Raw genomic sequence first — 13,996 nt, 5'->3', positions numbered from 1 at the left:
GACCGTGTGTCTCATTTGTTGGATGAGACAATTATTTTTAAGTACTGCTTCCGTATGGCATGCAAGATTAAGTGATCTTTGGAGCTGGCTTAATTTTATTCTTTACTCTTTTGTACTTAATTTTATTACTTTAAAATTCATTGTGGCTTTAGCCACCCATAGCTTATCAATATTTTTCAAAAGAGCTGAAAGATAGGCTTGTTCCCAGGACCAAGCCTTATCTAAAAGCTCCTTCCTCCCCCTAGAGCTCTGGAATTGTCTACCAAAACACACTCCAGGATTTAAGTAACAATACTTATAAGACATTTAACACCACACAAAGGAATTTGTTGTCATTATCCGAGTAACATAGTCATCCGTGATGCGATATTCAAACTGGGTAGTTCCCTTGAAAAAATAAATATAACCTGTAAGAAAAAGATTAAAAAGAAAGTTTCAGATTTGAATATAATGACATATCCCTCTAACTGACATTATGTCAAATCTATTATATCCTGCCTTTTTTTTAAAATAATACTCTACTTTCATACTTAAATACTCAAACTCAGGATGAAAGACTTCTGGTTCTTCTTAATTGTCATCTTGAATTAATGTCTCATCATGAGACCAGGTTTTATGCTTGAATTTTGTAATATTAATTATTTTATGTAAGCTAAGGATAGTAGTCTTTACAATAATTCAAGAAAAATCTTTAGCGAAGATAGTTATTGTTTCTTGTATTAAGATTAATCCTTTCTCCGCCCTCTATTTTAGCTATGGCAATAGTCTTTGCATCTTAGTATCTTGGAATTCACTATAATTAAGTAAAATTACCACTTATTCTAAGTGCATTTGTATATGCAATCTGTATGCACAATGATACGGGACTAACAGATTTCTTTGCTTGTTTAGATTTTGGGCTATATCCACAGTGCTTGAGGCTTACTCCTGGTTCTGCATTTAGATTATTCCTGGCAGTCTCAGGCCAGGGACTGAACCCAAGTTGGGTATGTGCAAGGCCAACTCTTACCTCCTGTAATTTCTTTCCATCCCAGGAATTCATTTATTAACTGCCATGTATTTATTGATACACCTGAGCCCTGCCTAAAAGTCCTTATATGGAAAGCTGTTTTGAGGTTCTATAGAAGCCCACATTAAGGTATTGCAATAGCATTGGTACCATTTCTCTCATAGGCAGCATCCACAATGTCACCGATTCCTGAAAATTCTTCATTTATCAGTCTGGGGTACTCTTCATCCATTTTACGATTAATTTCATCATACCTAATAATAAGAAAAACTCTTAAGAAAGCTGCATTTCTTAGAAATTATACAATGACACCTTTAAAAACTGATAAGAATGTAAAAAAATTTAAGTCCATTTAAAGTGTTTTGTTTTTTTTTAAGTGGAAAATCCATAGCACTGTGTTAGGGTGGTTGTTTGGTGAGTATCTTCTCACTAGCTAAAGGCTATATTTGAAAAGATGACTACAATTTCATTTCTATTTAATGAAATGCAAATAAAACCATGTTACTAGGAAAATATATGTAAGGTAAATAAGTCTATATGTAGTGCATTGAAGTTTTGGATATTGCTTTTTCACTCTGTTAGACAACTTGCTAAGTGAAGTAATAGATGTAAAATATAAGTTTTAATTTTTGTACTAAAATGGTATAGAGGCAAATAATGCTAAAGCGAGGAAAGGGATCATATCTCTCCCCTCTTATAGAAATAGATCCCATATTCCTCTTCTCAACACATACCACAATCTAGGTAAAGTTTAATGCAGAGATTTAATTCAGGGTCTCCCACCACAGAGCTACATTCAGGCCCACATGCTCTGAAGTGAACCTACGAAAAACTCTCTCCCACATGTGCTGCTGCTATTGTTCCTAAGGAGTAAATAATGAGTAAGTAAACAAAATTCCCTGAGTAAACAATGGTGAGAGTAGACAAAAGGGGAAAGTAAACAAATATCCAATAGACCAAGATGAGATACATTGACTGATCAAGGAGGACATATGCACACATATAAAGAGTAGGTACATATGCACACATGTAAAGAGGCTTTGCATCATGAGAAAAAAGGCTTGACAAGTCATGACAGTTACATGAACAGAGAGAACCCTTGGATTGGGAGGATCCAAACAGACTAGTGAGGAAAGGACACATAATTAGTTCATGGAGGACAACAGAGAGAGATAAGCCAGAAAAACCTCCAAACACAGAAAAGTATGAGGGGAATCAGAGATGAGGATAGTGTGTGTGTGTGTGTGTGTGTGTGTGTGTGTGTGTGTGTGTGTGTGTGTGTGTGTCCTTGTAAACACTCATCTTGAGTAGGACAGTGGTTTTCAATCAACCACTGTGCAGACTGTGTCAGGTCACAGGGACATAAATGTTGGGGATCACTGGCTGAACTACAGATCTCATATAGGATATAACAAATAGAGGAGGATTACTGTGAAGAACTCAGAATTAGAGAGTTGTAAATGTCATTATCAGAAATAGAGCCGTTAAAAAGTACAGAAGGAATATATAAAAGGGTATGTATGTGTAGGTGGATTAAAGCTATCATTTATATACACATGCCATGTGCTGGTTACCTATGATATATTTTCCTTTCTAGTTTTAGACATGAATATGGGCTCTTAAACATTGCTAGCTTGAATGCTACCCTAATCTGGGCATGTTTTAAATATTTTAGCTCTGTCTGTTTTTCAGAGAGTGGCTAACTTGACAAACCATTAGCCTAGCTACTTCTCAAAGGCTCCCCCAGGTGGTAGATACTACAAAAAGAGAATTTCCTCAGACTCATCTGTCCTGTGTCCTCCCTGGCTCCAGAAGATGGGGCCAGATGTAAATCAAAAAAGGAAGATGACAAAGAATGTTGAGAGACAGGATTTGAAGGGATAATATTATCAGAAGAAGAGATGATTTTGCCAAAGTTGATGGAGAAGAAATGGCTAGGAAAGAAAGAAGCACCCCCCCTCAAATGAGGAGTATATGAATTTATGTTTGGGTTCCAGAGAACTTGAGACTTTTCCATAATTATAAGGGCCTGGTTATAGGAAACTAACTTGGAAAGAAATAAATATTACTTGGTTTGACACTTAAGACAATGCCTGAGAGACCATGATCAGAACTAGAGAGAGATGCCACCTTCTCTCTCTCTCTCTCTCTCTCTCTCTCTCTCTCTGCCTCTGCTGCTGGGCCATACCTCCAAACCTGGTTTCCGGAGAAGAAGAAAGTCTTGCCTGCCCTCGGTAAGTGGACAGCTGCACTGATGCTCTCTACCTCATTCGGAAAGCCCAGTTCTTGTAATTTTTGGGGGTAGCCTCTCACTATGTCGTAGGCCTTCAGAGCCCAAAATTGTTTGCCTAGAATAAATAAAAAGAAAAGAAAGAGTCAAAGAACCTATTACAGTTCATATAGACTGACACACTAGAAAGATGCCTTTAGACACTGGTTTCTATTTGTAATTGCCATGGTTTTTGTTTTGTTTTGTTTTGTTTTGGAGCCACACCCGGTGACACTCAAGAGCTACTCCTGGCTATGCATTCAGATCCTGGCTTGGGGGACTATATGGGATGCTGGGGGGATAGAACTGCTGTCAGTCTTAGACTAGTGTGAGCAAGACAGAGACGCCTTACTGCTTATGCCACTGCTCCGGCCCCTGTAATTGCCATGTTTTTAAAAAATGGAAACATGAGCATTTCTCAGACAATGAAACTGAGTCTGATTTTTTAATTGTGAGTTGAATTAATCAAATATCATAATTAATTTGGTAATCTGTCAAATCTGAATATTAAGTTTTGGAACTTGATGAAAATATATTAACATTTTTGCATGAGAAAGCAACCTAGAAGAAATAGAAACTTGGCTTGAAGAAGTAGTTCAGTGGGTAGGGTGCTTGCCTACCACACAGCGAGCGACCCAGGTTCAATTCCAGGCCCTTTGTGTGGTCCTCCCCCAAGCCAACCAGGAGTGATCTCTGAGCTCAGAGCCAGTACTAAGCCTGGAGTGCTTCTGGGTATGATCCAAAAACAAAAAACAAAAAAGAAGTAAAAAATTAGATTAAAAACTCAAATTCTATGCCAGATAAAAAGTTATTTCCTTCTCTAAATGGTAACTTCACTATTATAGTAATTATATTTTATATTGTATAATTTGTATATAATACCATATATTAAAACCATAAAAGCAAGATCCATAAATATTTACAAGTATTGTCTACACAGAGACCAGTTAAATTACTTATTGCATGTAGTGAAAGGCTATACAGGGAAGAATATAGACTGTCTTCAAAAGGAGGACTTACAAACAGTTATTTTTAAGTTTTCAAAATATACATTGTTCTATTTTCTCAGTGAATTATCTTTAAGAGAAAATAAAAAGAAAAACACTTTTTTTTTCTATAAAGCAAACATCAGATATCAAGAGAAAGCAGACTTTTTACTCCCTCAATTTCTGGGGGCACTTAAATTAAAGTTGCTTAGCTCTGTGTTTGGGTGTGTCTTAGTGATGGTCCCTGAAGTTGACCCCAGCTGGGGTTGAGGCACCACTATACCTAGTGAGGTTTCACATTGAAGTCATTACCTTTGAAGACAAAGAACACATCTTGAGAAGGCTCCTCGTAGGCTGCGTCAAGATTGTTAGGGAGTTCAGGCCAGAATGACTTGATTAAAAACAGCTCCGGGTTATACTGCTGAGGATGCAAGCGCCAGAAGAATCTAGAACGGAAAAAAAAAATACAGTTTTCTATCCTCAAGCCACCTTGCTACCTTCCTCGCCTCCTTTCTCCAGATTCACACAGGTAAGTCGTCACCTGTGAGAGGGCAATGTTCTTCCATTTCTTTTTGTGTGCCAGGCTGGTTGAATAATCTCATCCTCAAGTAGTAAAGGTCTGTGGACTTCAGTATCTTTGAAGAGGGCTCCAAATCATATGTGGCCAAAGCATGATGAAGGCAGTACTGCTAATCTCTAGCACTACTGAGCCGAGTATTGAACTATCTGACCCTACCATCACCAGAAGTGATGCTCCCTGAGCATTACTTGTGTTGGTTAACCCCCCCCTGAAAATATCTTTTGTGGCATTGAGACCATGTTTTGTTCAGTTTTACATATCTTGCACAATGCAAGCAAATGTTCAGTTATTGTGTTGGACTCTGAAAGTAAAGGATCAGTGACAGAAACTATGTTTTTCACTAGCTGAGATCTCTTGACTTGGAGGAATCCATTCCTAAGATACCTCAAATGAGCATGATTAGAGCTACCATTGGGGAAGTGGGCATACTATGGATGATAAAGGGGGAAACAATCGAATAACAAACAACCCAATATGAAATTAAAAATCAATGTTTCATTTTTTTTGTTAGCTACAGGTTTAGGTTATAAAACACTCCCACTCTTGAATCCCAAATGCTACCCAAATCCAAATCTCTCCCTAACAAAAAGAATTCTTGGGGGATGAAGCGGTGGCTCAAGCAGTAGGGCATTTGCCTTGCATGAGTTAACCAGAGTCCTATATGGTCCCCAAACCAGGAGTGATTTCTTTTTTTCTTTTTTCTTTATTTTTTGGTTTTTGGGTCACACCTGGCAATGCTCAGGAGTTACTCCTGGCTCTATGCCAGAAATTGCTCCTGGCATGCTTGGGAGACGATATGGGATGTCAGGATTCGAACCACCATCCTTCTGCATGCAAGGCAAATGCACTACCTCCATGCTATCTCTCTCCCCCCCCCACTTTTTTTGAGGAGCGATTTCTGAGCACATAGCCAAGAGTAAAAAAAAAAGAAAGAATTTTTGTAGACTATTAGGTAACTGAATTCAGTATTCATATGTATTTTTAAATACATTTGATTTCTGTGTTTACTGGACTATCTTCGTGAGAAAAACTATAACAACAAAGTAAAAGTATATAAAGAGATCTTTCTAAAGATGAAAAAAAAGCTTCATTGTGCCAGAATTATCTTTTTAAAAAAAGTCTACTACCTATTCTTTAATTAGTTGTTTTTTTCTAAAATATTACTAACTCTCCAAAATCTGTATAATATACTATTAGTTTCTTTCTGTGTAAGTTTAATTCTCGTGGCCATGTGCAAGACCAGGTGCCTCACACATGCTTGTTACGTAGCATTAACTGTACCTGTCTTTAAAAACAATAGTTTCTCCTCGGAGACCAGTAACGGCATCAAAGGATAAGTTAGAATCACAGTTGGTAGGTGTTTTGGGGTGCACAATGTTGGGGTCTTCTTTTCCTGGACCTGGAGTTAGAAAGGAAGTGAAAGAGGTTACTGAAATTGCCCTGATCGTTGGCTGATGGAGGATTGACAGGGTACTGCAAGAGTGGCATATTCTACCTCTCCTGCAGAATGTCTTGACATCCTGTACTTCTGCTTTCTTTGGGGTGGCCAAGATCTTGTCAAGGGGATTCTCCTTCTGCTTTGTCCTTCCACCACCCTTTGAGATTCACTCTAACTACACCTACTTGAGGGTAGGTGAAGAAATTGAGCAGCTTGGGAAGCAAAAGGAAAATGCCCCCTGACTCTATACAACTTACTGATATACTGTTCTTGGGAAACTCATTCTTAAAGTCACTTAAAGTCTCCATCTCAGGCCTTTCTATCATCTCCTTCACTAGCTTCCAACACCAGATGATATAAATCACCAGTCTGCTGTTGCGTGTCAGTGAGAGCCAGGCCTTCAACAACTCGGATGTGACTCACTTGTCCCTTTACTACCAGCTCCGATAAGTGCAAAAGGTGTGCAGTGCACCGCAATTCTAAGCCGATTCTTTCTACTGCATTCATGTACTTTCAGTCCTGTCCTTTGGTCACAATATGCAGAAACTCTCATAGCAAAGATATTCCCCATGCTCGCATTTGCTTTTGTTCTGAGTGAGTTTTCTGAGCTATGTGCCCTAGAAGGATTTATGCTGTGCCTAAATTACGCCTACCAATTATGGAAGGCAGTTTTGCTTGCTTGAAAATAGGCTTAAGTTTCTGAAAATGTTATTAAAACTTTGAAAGTAAAAGGGGAAAGAGAGTTTTGCGAAGGTCACTGCAGATGTTAATTCAAAAACTATTGCTTATCACTTGGATGGTTTTCTACTGTGATAAATTAGAGTGAATATGCAGAATTTATAAAAAGCCAGTTAATTTCTCCAGTTCCCCCCCTCTTCTATGTTGCTAAAGCTGTACTATTTACATGCTGAAAAGACTTAGTTCCTTCTTTGATTGAATGAGGGAATTTAAAATAAATTTTCTTTTCCAGGGCCGGAGAGATAGCAAAGTGGTAGGGCCTTTGCCTTGCATGCAGCCAACCCTGGACAGGCTCAGGTTTGATCCCTGGCATTCCATGTGGTCCCCCGAGTCTGCCAGTAGGGATTTCTGAGCACAGAGCTAGGAGTAACCCCTGAGCACCACCAGGTGTGACCCCCAAAACAAAATAAACAAAAAATTTTTCTTTTCTATCTCTGATGTTTTAAGGACATCAAATCTTGCAATGTATAAAATACAAATAGAGGAGCCGGAGAGATAGCACAGCAGTAGGACATTTGCCTTGCACGCAGCTGATTCAGGATGGGCTCTGGTTTAAATTTCAGTCCCCCAAAGCCTGCCAGGAGCGATTTCCCTAGTGCAGAGCCAGGAGTAAACCTTGAGTGCTGCTGTGTGTGACTCAAAAACTAGCTCCCCCCCCCAAATTACAAATAGAAGGTGTTATATTTTGCAAACTCTTTAGGGACTAGAATATTTTATGTTTGATTGTTTTTGGGCAATACCTGGTGGTGCTCAGGTTTTGCTCCTGGCCCTGAACTCAGAAATTAATCTTTGTGGCTCTCCAAGGACAAAATGGCATGTCAAGGATGGCAGCTGGGTTGACTGCATGCAGGACAAGACTCCCCCTTGCTATTGTCACTCTGTATTTTCGTTCCCTGAGTAGATGATTTGATTTGGAAAGAAGAGCAGACATGTCATCTAGGTTGTATAAACAAATCCAGTATCATCCTCATCAGTACAGTAGTATCATTGTCATCATCTTCATCATTTGGGGCCAAGTGCTTTATACATGCAAGACATGTACTCTGTTAGCCAGCCCCACTATTATTTTCCTCAGTAAATTTACTGATAATTTAGAGAAAGAATGTTTATATCTAATTTTGCTCTTAAAATGTTACATTAGGGTTAGAGAGACAGAACAGCAGGTAGGGCGCTTGTCTTGCATTCAGTTAGACCCAGATTCGATCCCAGCACCACCTGTAGTCCCCCTACAGAGTCAAGAGTAATCTCTGGGTACCAGGGGTGTGACCCCAAAACAAAACAAAACAAGACAGTCTGTTGGAATTACCATAGAGATAGTGGACCCCTTCTACATCATCATAAGGAAGTATAAATTCTTCAGTGAAGGAATAGACGGGGAACATGACTGATCCTGGATCATTGGAATGCTCAAGTCCTATAGAATGTCCAAACTCATGGACGGCCACGAGAAACAAATTGTAATCTGGAAGGAAACAGAGAAAACCAAGGAGACAATATCCTCCCAGGACAAGGGGTATATGATCATTCCTCTTTCTTGGCTATGTTATTTGGGGTGTGTGCTAACTGCATTGCTATTACTAATAGCTACGTTTGCTCATTTTTTAAATATGCACATTGAATTACTTGGTGAAGGAAGATTGAAATTTAAATGTGGGGCTGTTTTTTTTTTATTATAGCTACTTATAGCATTACAATGTCAACAGATCAATTCTTGAATAATTGTCAATAGGATTTACTGTGAACACATTAGCAATTTTTACTTTGTCTTCTCAGGCCATCCAAGGAAAGCTGGTAGTGACTATCTTGTTTAAATTAAATGAGAAGCCATAGGAACTTGGACACACATATGACTTAGTACACTGTCAAAACAGCAGGTAGCTTTCATAGCAATGATGACCAATCAGGAAGCATGAACAAAATGGGGCTTCTAAGAATCTCTTTGGGGAAAATAATATCCAAATAATCTTTTCCAGAATGTCTCTCAACTCTAGAGAAATTTTGGTTATCACTAGCCAACTTTCCTGTACTCTAGAAAATGATGGTGTCATTGTATTTATGTTATTTACTCATTTCTTTCCACAGAACTTGAGCCTTCCTTCCTTCCTTCCTTCCTTCCTTCCTTCCTTCCTTCCTTCCTTCCTTCCTTCCTTCCTTCCTTCCTTCTTTCCTCCCTTTGTCTTTCTTTCTTTTTCTTTCTTTCTTCTTCCTTCCTTCCTTTTTCTTTCTTTCTTTCTTTCTTTCCTTTCTTTTCTTTCTTTCTTTCTTTCTTCTTTCTTTCTTTCTTTCTTTCTTTCTTTCTTTCTTTCTTTCTTCTTTCTTTCTTTCTTCTCTCTCTCTCTCTTCTTTCTTTCTTTCTTTCTTCTTTCTTTCTTTCTTTCTTTCTTTCTCTCTCTCTTTCCTTTCTTTCTCTCTTTCTTTTTTCTCTCTTTCTTTCTTTTCCTTTTCACATCAGTATGTCTAAATTTATCTGTAAAAATTGAGATTATAAAATACAAGATAGTTTTTCTCATTTTGGAAACTACCATTAGATGACAACTATCATTATAGTAGGCATCTCACAAATTACCAATGGGTCCTCCATATAATCTCACTAATAACTAGGAGTAATATCTTAATAGGAAAAAATACCTTTGGCACTATTTGTCCATCTTTCATCTTCATCAAAATGGACATCTCCTCCGTAATTTGGTCCAGGAGCAAAAGCATGAGCCAGTAGGCCATCGGGTCCATCAAATGGGTAGGAGTCTCCATGCACTGCATGCAGAATAGTAGTTAAGACTCTATTTGATCAAGTGGTGACCAGCACTAGCACTTGATCACTTTTCATTGAATACTCTATATACATAGAGATTTCATTTTATAAATACATATATTTAATATGATGGACTGCAGAGAAGCTAAAAGAAAGAAACCCACTAAAGAGAAGAATATTAAGCAGTTTTCAGAGTGGGTTATGCCTCATTACCTCTAGGTTCAAAAGAGATCATGATATCAGCGGTGCCACTGTAAAGTCTAGTGAAGGTCAAAGGCTCACATCAGACCAGACCTTTGAAGGCTTTTTTTGAGGGCATAGTCGACCTTTGCTGGAGGCAGATCAGGGGTGTAGTTCACAATTCTGCTCAACAGAGAAAGATTCTGTGAACTTTTTGAATGACGAAGGCTGTGAGAGAATGCATTTTCTGGGAAGACTGCTTTTCAACTTCAAATACAGTGGTTTCTACTAGACAATCGCCATTTGAGTGAATTTACTGCATATAGAGATTTTTTTTAAAAATGAGAAATTCAGGCACTGGAAAGATAACTCAAGGGGCTAATTTGAAAGCTTTGTGTGGGGGGAGCTGAACTTGACCCCCGACACTGTGTGATCCTCTGAGTACTGAGTGGTGTAAACCCCAGAGAGTAACAGAAAAAGAATAGCCCCTGAACACTGCAGGTGTGTCCCCAAACAAAAGCAAACTATATGAACGAGGAGTTAATTCAGTTATTTGAATAATCTTTGATTATTTGATCATTTGGCATCTTAAGTTTAAAGTGTTCAGATATGTAAGAAAACTTAACCTTGCTTGCTGAAAGATTAGACTTATAATAATATAGCCCAGGTAAATTAAATAGTTTTGTACAGCTCCTAGAAATAGAATTCAGTTATCATGATAAATGTCTGTCATGAATGATTGCATTTGTAACTTCTGTTTGAACTCACTTTTACTTTTTTAAAACTTAATCCTTAAAAGAAGAGATTTTTCCACTCAGTGTGGGGCTCTTGTATCCTGGCGCTATTTTCTTTTGAGGTGCAGAAGCTTCTCAGTTTTAATATATTCCCATCTGTTAATCTCTGCTTTCCTTGCTTGGAGAGTGCAATTTCCTCTTTGAAGATGCCTTTAGTCTCAATGTCCTGGAATATTTTACCTATGTGTTGTTCTATATATCTTATGGTTCCAGGTCTGATATCGAGGTCTTTCATCCATTTGGATTTAACCTTCATACATGATGTTAGCTGGGGGTCTAAGTTCAATTTTTTGCAAGTGGCTAGCCAGTTGTGCCAACACCACTTGTTGAAGAGGCTATTCACCCAATACCCATCAGACAAGGGGCTAATCTCCAAAATATGCAAGGCACTGACAGAAATTTACAAGAAAAAACATCTAATCCCATCAAAAAAATGGGGATAAGAAATGGACAGACACTTTGACAAAGAAGAAATACAAATGGCCAAAAGGCACATAAAAAAAATGCTCCACATCACTAATCATCAGGGAAATGCAAATCAAAACAACTATGAGGTACCACCTCACACCCCAGAGATTGGCACATATCACAAAGAATGAGAACAAACAGTGTTGGTGGGGATGTGGAGAGAAAGGCACTCTTATCCACTGCTGGTGGGAATGACGTCTAGTTCAGCCTTTATGGAAAGCAATATGGAGATTCCTTCAAAAAAAGGAAATAGAGCTCCCATACGACCCAGCTATACTCCTCCTAGGAATATACCCTAGGAACACAAAAATACAATACAAAAACTTCTTCCTTACACCTATATTCATTGCAGCACTATTTACCATAGCAAGACTCTGGAAACAGCCAAGATACCCTTCAACAGATGAATGGCTAAAGAAACTGTGGTACATATACACAATGGAATATTATGCAGCCATCAGGAGAGATGAAGTCATGAAATTTTCCTATACATGGATGTACATGGAATCTATTATGCTGAGTGAAATAAGTCAGAGAGAGAGAGAGAAAGACGCAGAATGGTCTCACTCATCTATGGGTTTTAAGAAAAATGAAAGACATTCTTGCAATAATAACTTTCAGACACAAAAGAGAAAAGAGCTGGAAGCTACAGCTCACCTCATGAAGCTTACCAACAAACAGAGATGAGTTTAGTTAGAGAAATAACTACGTTTTGAACTATCCTAATAATGAGAATGTACGAGGGAAATAGAAAGCCTGTCTAGAGTACAGGCGGGGGTTGGGTGGGAAGGAGGGAGATTTGGGACATTGGTGATGGGAATGTTGCACTGGTGATGGGTGGTGTTCTTTACATGACTGAAACCCAAACACAATCATGTATGTAATAAAGTTGTTTAAACAAAAAAATTTAAAAAAAAGAAGAGGTTTTACTTTTTGAGGCTTCCAATGCAAAATAATAGCTGGTTAAAGAAATACTAGGTGTTATGACAATCCTTTATGAATGGTATTAAAGTTATTTAGTGAATTAACTTCTGTTCCAATATTTAAGATCTATATTAAAAGGCGGGAATCCAACCCCCCCCCACCTACAGTTTGTGCACTTTCACCTGTAGCTTGTGCTGGAAACAAGATGTTTAAACCTATTTCTGACAACAAACTGCTGTTGTGTAAAGATAAAACGGGATTTACCTGTAGGTTAAGTTCGTTCTGGGCCATTTGGGTGACCGAAAGAAAACATTGAATTCACCCACATCAGGGACTCCGCATCTCGGCCTCTTCATAATCTCCAGTGTGTTGTCATCCAATTTGCCTGTCGCCTCTAAGCCGAAGAAAGTCTGCATTTCTCGGACCTTGTCTTCCAGGGACCTCTTCTGGGGGGCCCCTGTGGGCCTCAGAGGCTGGTAGTAGTTTTTTAAAGTAGTTCCTAGGAAAAGAGACCAAAGAGAACAGCTTTGGAAACAGAAAGGCACCCAGGAGCTTGGTGGCACCGCAGGAACCACCAGGTACTGTACCTTTGCAACCTCTAAGTTTTCCTCAGACAAATCGGTATCATCCTCATCACCAGCAGGAAGCGGCAGGGCCCTGCAGTGAGTGTAGCTGAGGAGGAGAAAGGCAGCAAGGATGCCTGCAAGCATCTTGGGCATCGTGAAGGGTTGTACCCGCAAGCTCTTGCCTTCGCACAGTAAAAGCCTGGGCTTTTATAGGCTGCTGAGTGAGTCATAGCCTGTGGGCAAGTTTCAGCATCCTCGTCAGTCGGTGGAAGGTAAACATGCTTACAAGGTGACATTTTTTTTTCTTCCCAGATGTGTGGTTTGTGGTGACATTGGGAGCAAATATATAAGGAGGGTATCTCTGGTTTCAGTGGGGTCTCAGAAACCATCTGGCCAAACAAACCACCTCAGCATATCTATAATCTCAGTGGGTAGAAGCCAAGGGCCAGGCCTTATCTTCCTCTCTGCCCTTGGCAAAAAATAAAAAAATAAATAAAATGGATCACATTTATTTTTTTTAGAGAACAATTTCGAGATATGGGTTTTATACAAATAAATTTTGTCTGAGACTTTAGAATGTATGTAAGTTGTTGAGTTCCAAAGGTCATCCTCTTCTCCTTCTGCTATGAATGAGGACCACTGAATTAGGGAACCAGAAGCTTGCTATAGTTTACCCACAAGACAAATCCTGCAGGCGAAGTTAAAGAGTATTAACCTAGGATCAGACAGAGGTCAGACTAAAATATGTTGAAATACATTACACGAGGGATTTCTGTATGCTTGGGTCAAACAGAGTCAGTTCAAGGCTGGCAGGCCGCTCTTTGTTTGTTTGTTTGTTTAGGTGGTCACACCAGGGTGGCGCTCAGGGGTTCCTCCTGGTTCTGCACTCGGAAGTCGTGGGATGGCAGGCCACTCTAAGGGCTGGCATGTGTGTTTGGGGAGAGGGTCTCGGAGCATCACCAGAGACCTCCTCTGAGAAATTCCCAGCAACATACTTTGAGGACCATGAGCTAACTTAGGCATGCAACACACAACAACATACTCTGAGTGTCCATGAGCTAACTTAGGCATGGCCCCCAGAAGAAACAAACAATGAGTCAGAAAAATAGTCCCAATCAAGATATTACTGAAGAACTTGCTTTTACTATGTACTGAAATGATTTAAAACAGAAGATAAAAACTTTTTCTCAGGTCATATTGTTGATGAATGCTCCTATCAACACTTGAACCTGAGCTGTCAATTTAACATGTTTCTTTTGTTTGTTTGTTTGTTTCCTTTTGAAGCCACACCT

General features: G+C 39.0%; 1 protein-coding gene across 1 annotated transcript; it reads right to left on the bottom strand.

Annotated features, from left to right (window-relative positions):
- Positions 1 to 31: 31 nt before the first annotated feature.
- MMP13 (matrix metallopeptidase 13) lies at positions 32 to 13,015 on the bottom strand. The gene is given in 12 exon segments (XM_049778607.1): positions 32 to 407; positions 1,160 to 1,263; positions 3,198 to 3,357; positions 4,577 to 4,710; positions 6,126 to 6,243; positions 8,327 to 8,482; positions 9,649 to 9,774; positions 9,986 to 10,051; positions 10,054 to 10,069; positions 10,072 to 10,135; positions 12,403 to 12,630; positions 12,721 to 13,015. Coding segments are annotated over 12 exon segments (1,410 nt in total). The 5' UTR covers positions 12,858 to 13,015; the 3' UTR covers positions 32 to 306.
- Between the last annotated feature and the right edge of the window lie 981 nt (positions 13,016 to 13,996).

Source organism: Suncus etruscus, chromosome 8, assembly GCF_024139225.1.
Source record: "Suncus etruscus isolate mSunEtr1 chromosome 8, mSunEtr1.pri.cur, whole genome shotgun sequence".
In the NCBI taxonomy this organism is placed as follows: domain Eukaryota; kingdom Metazoa; phylum Chordata; class Mammalia; order Eulipotyphla; family Soricidae; genus Suncus; species Suncus etruscus.
This window is presented reverse-complemented; position numbering and strand designations above follow the sequence as displayed.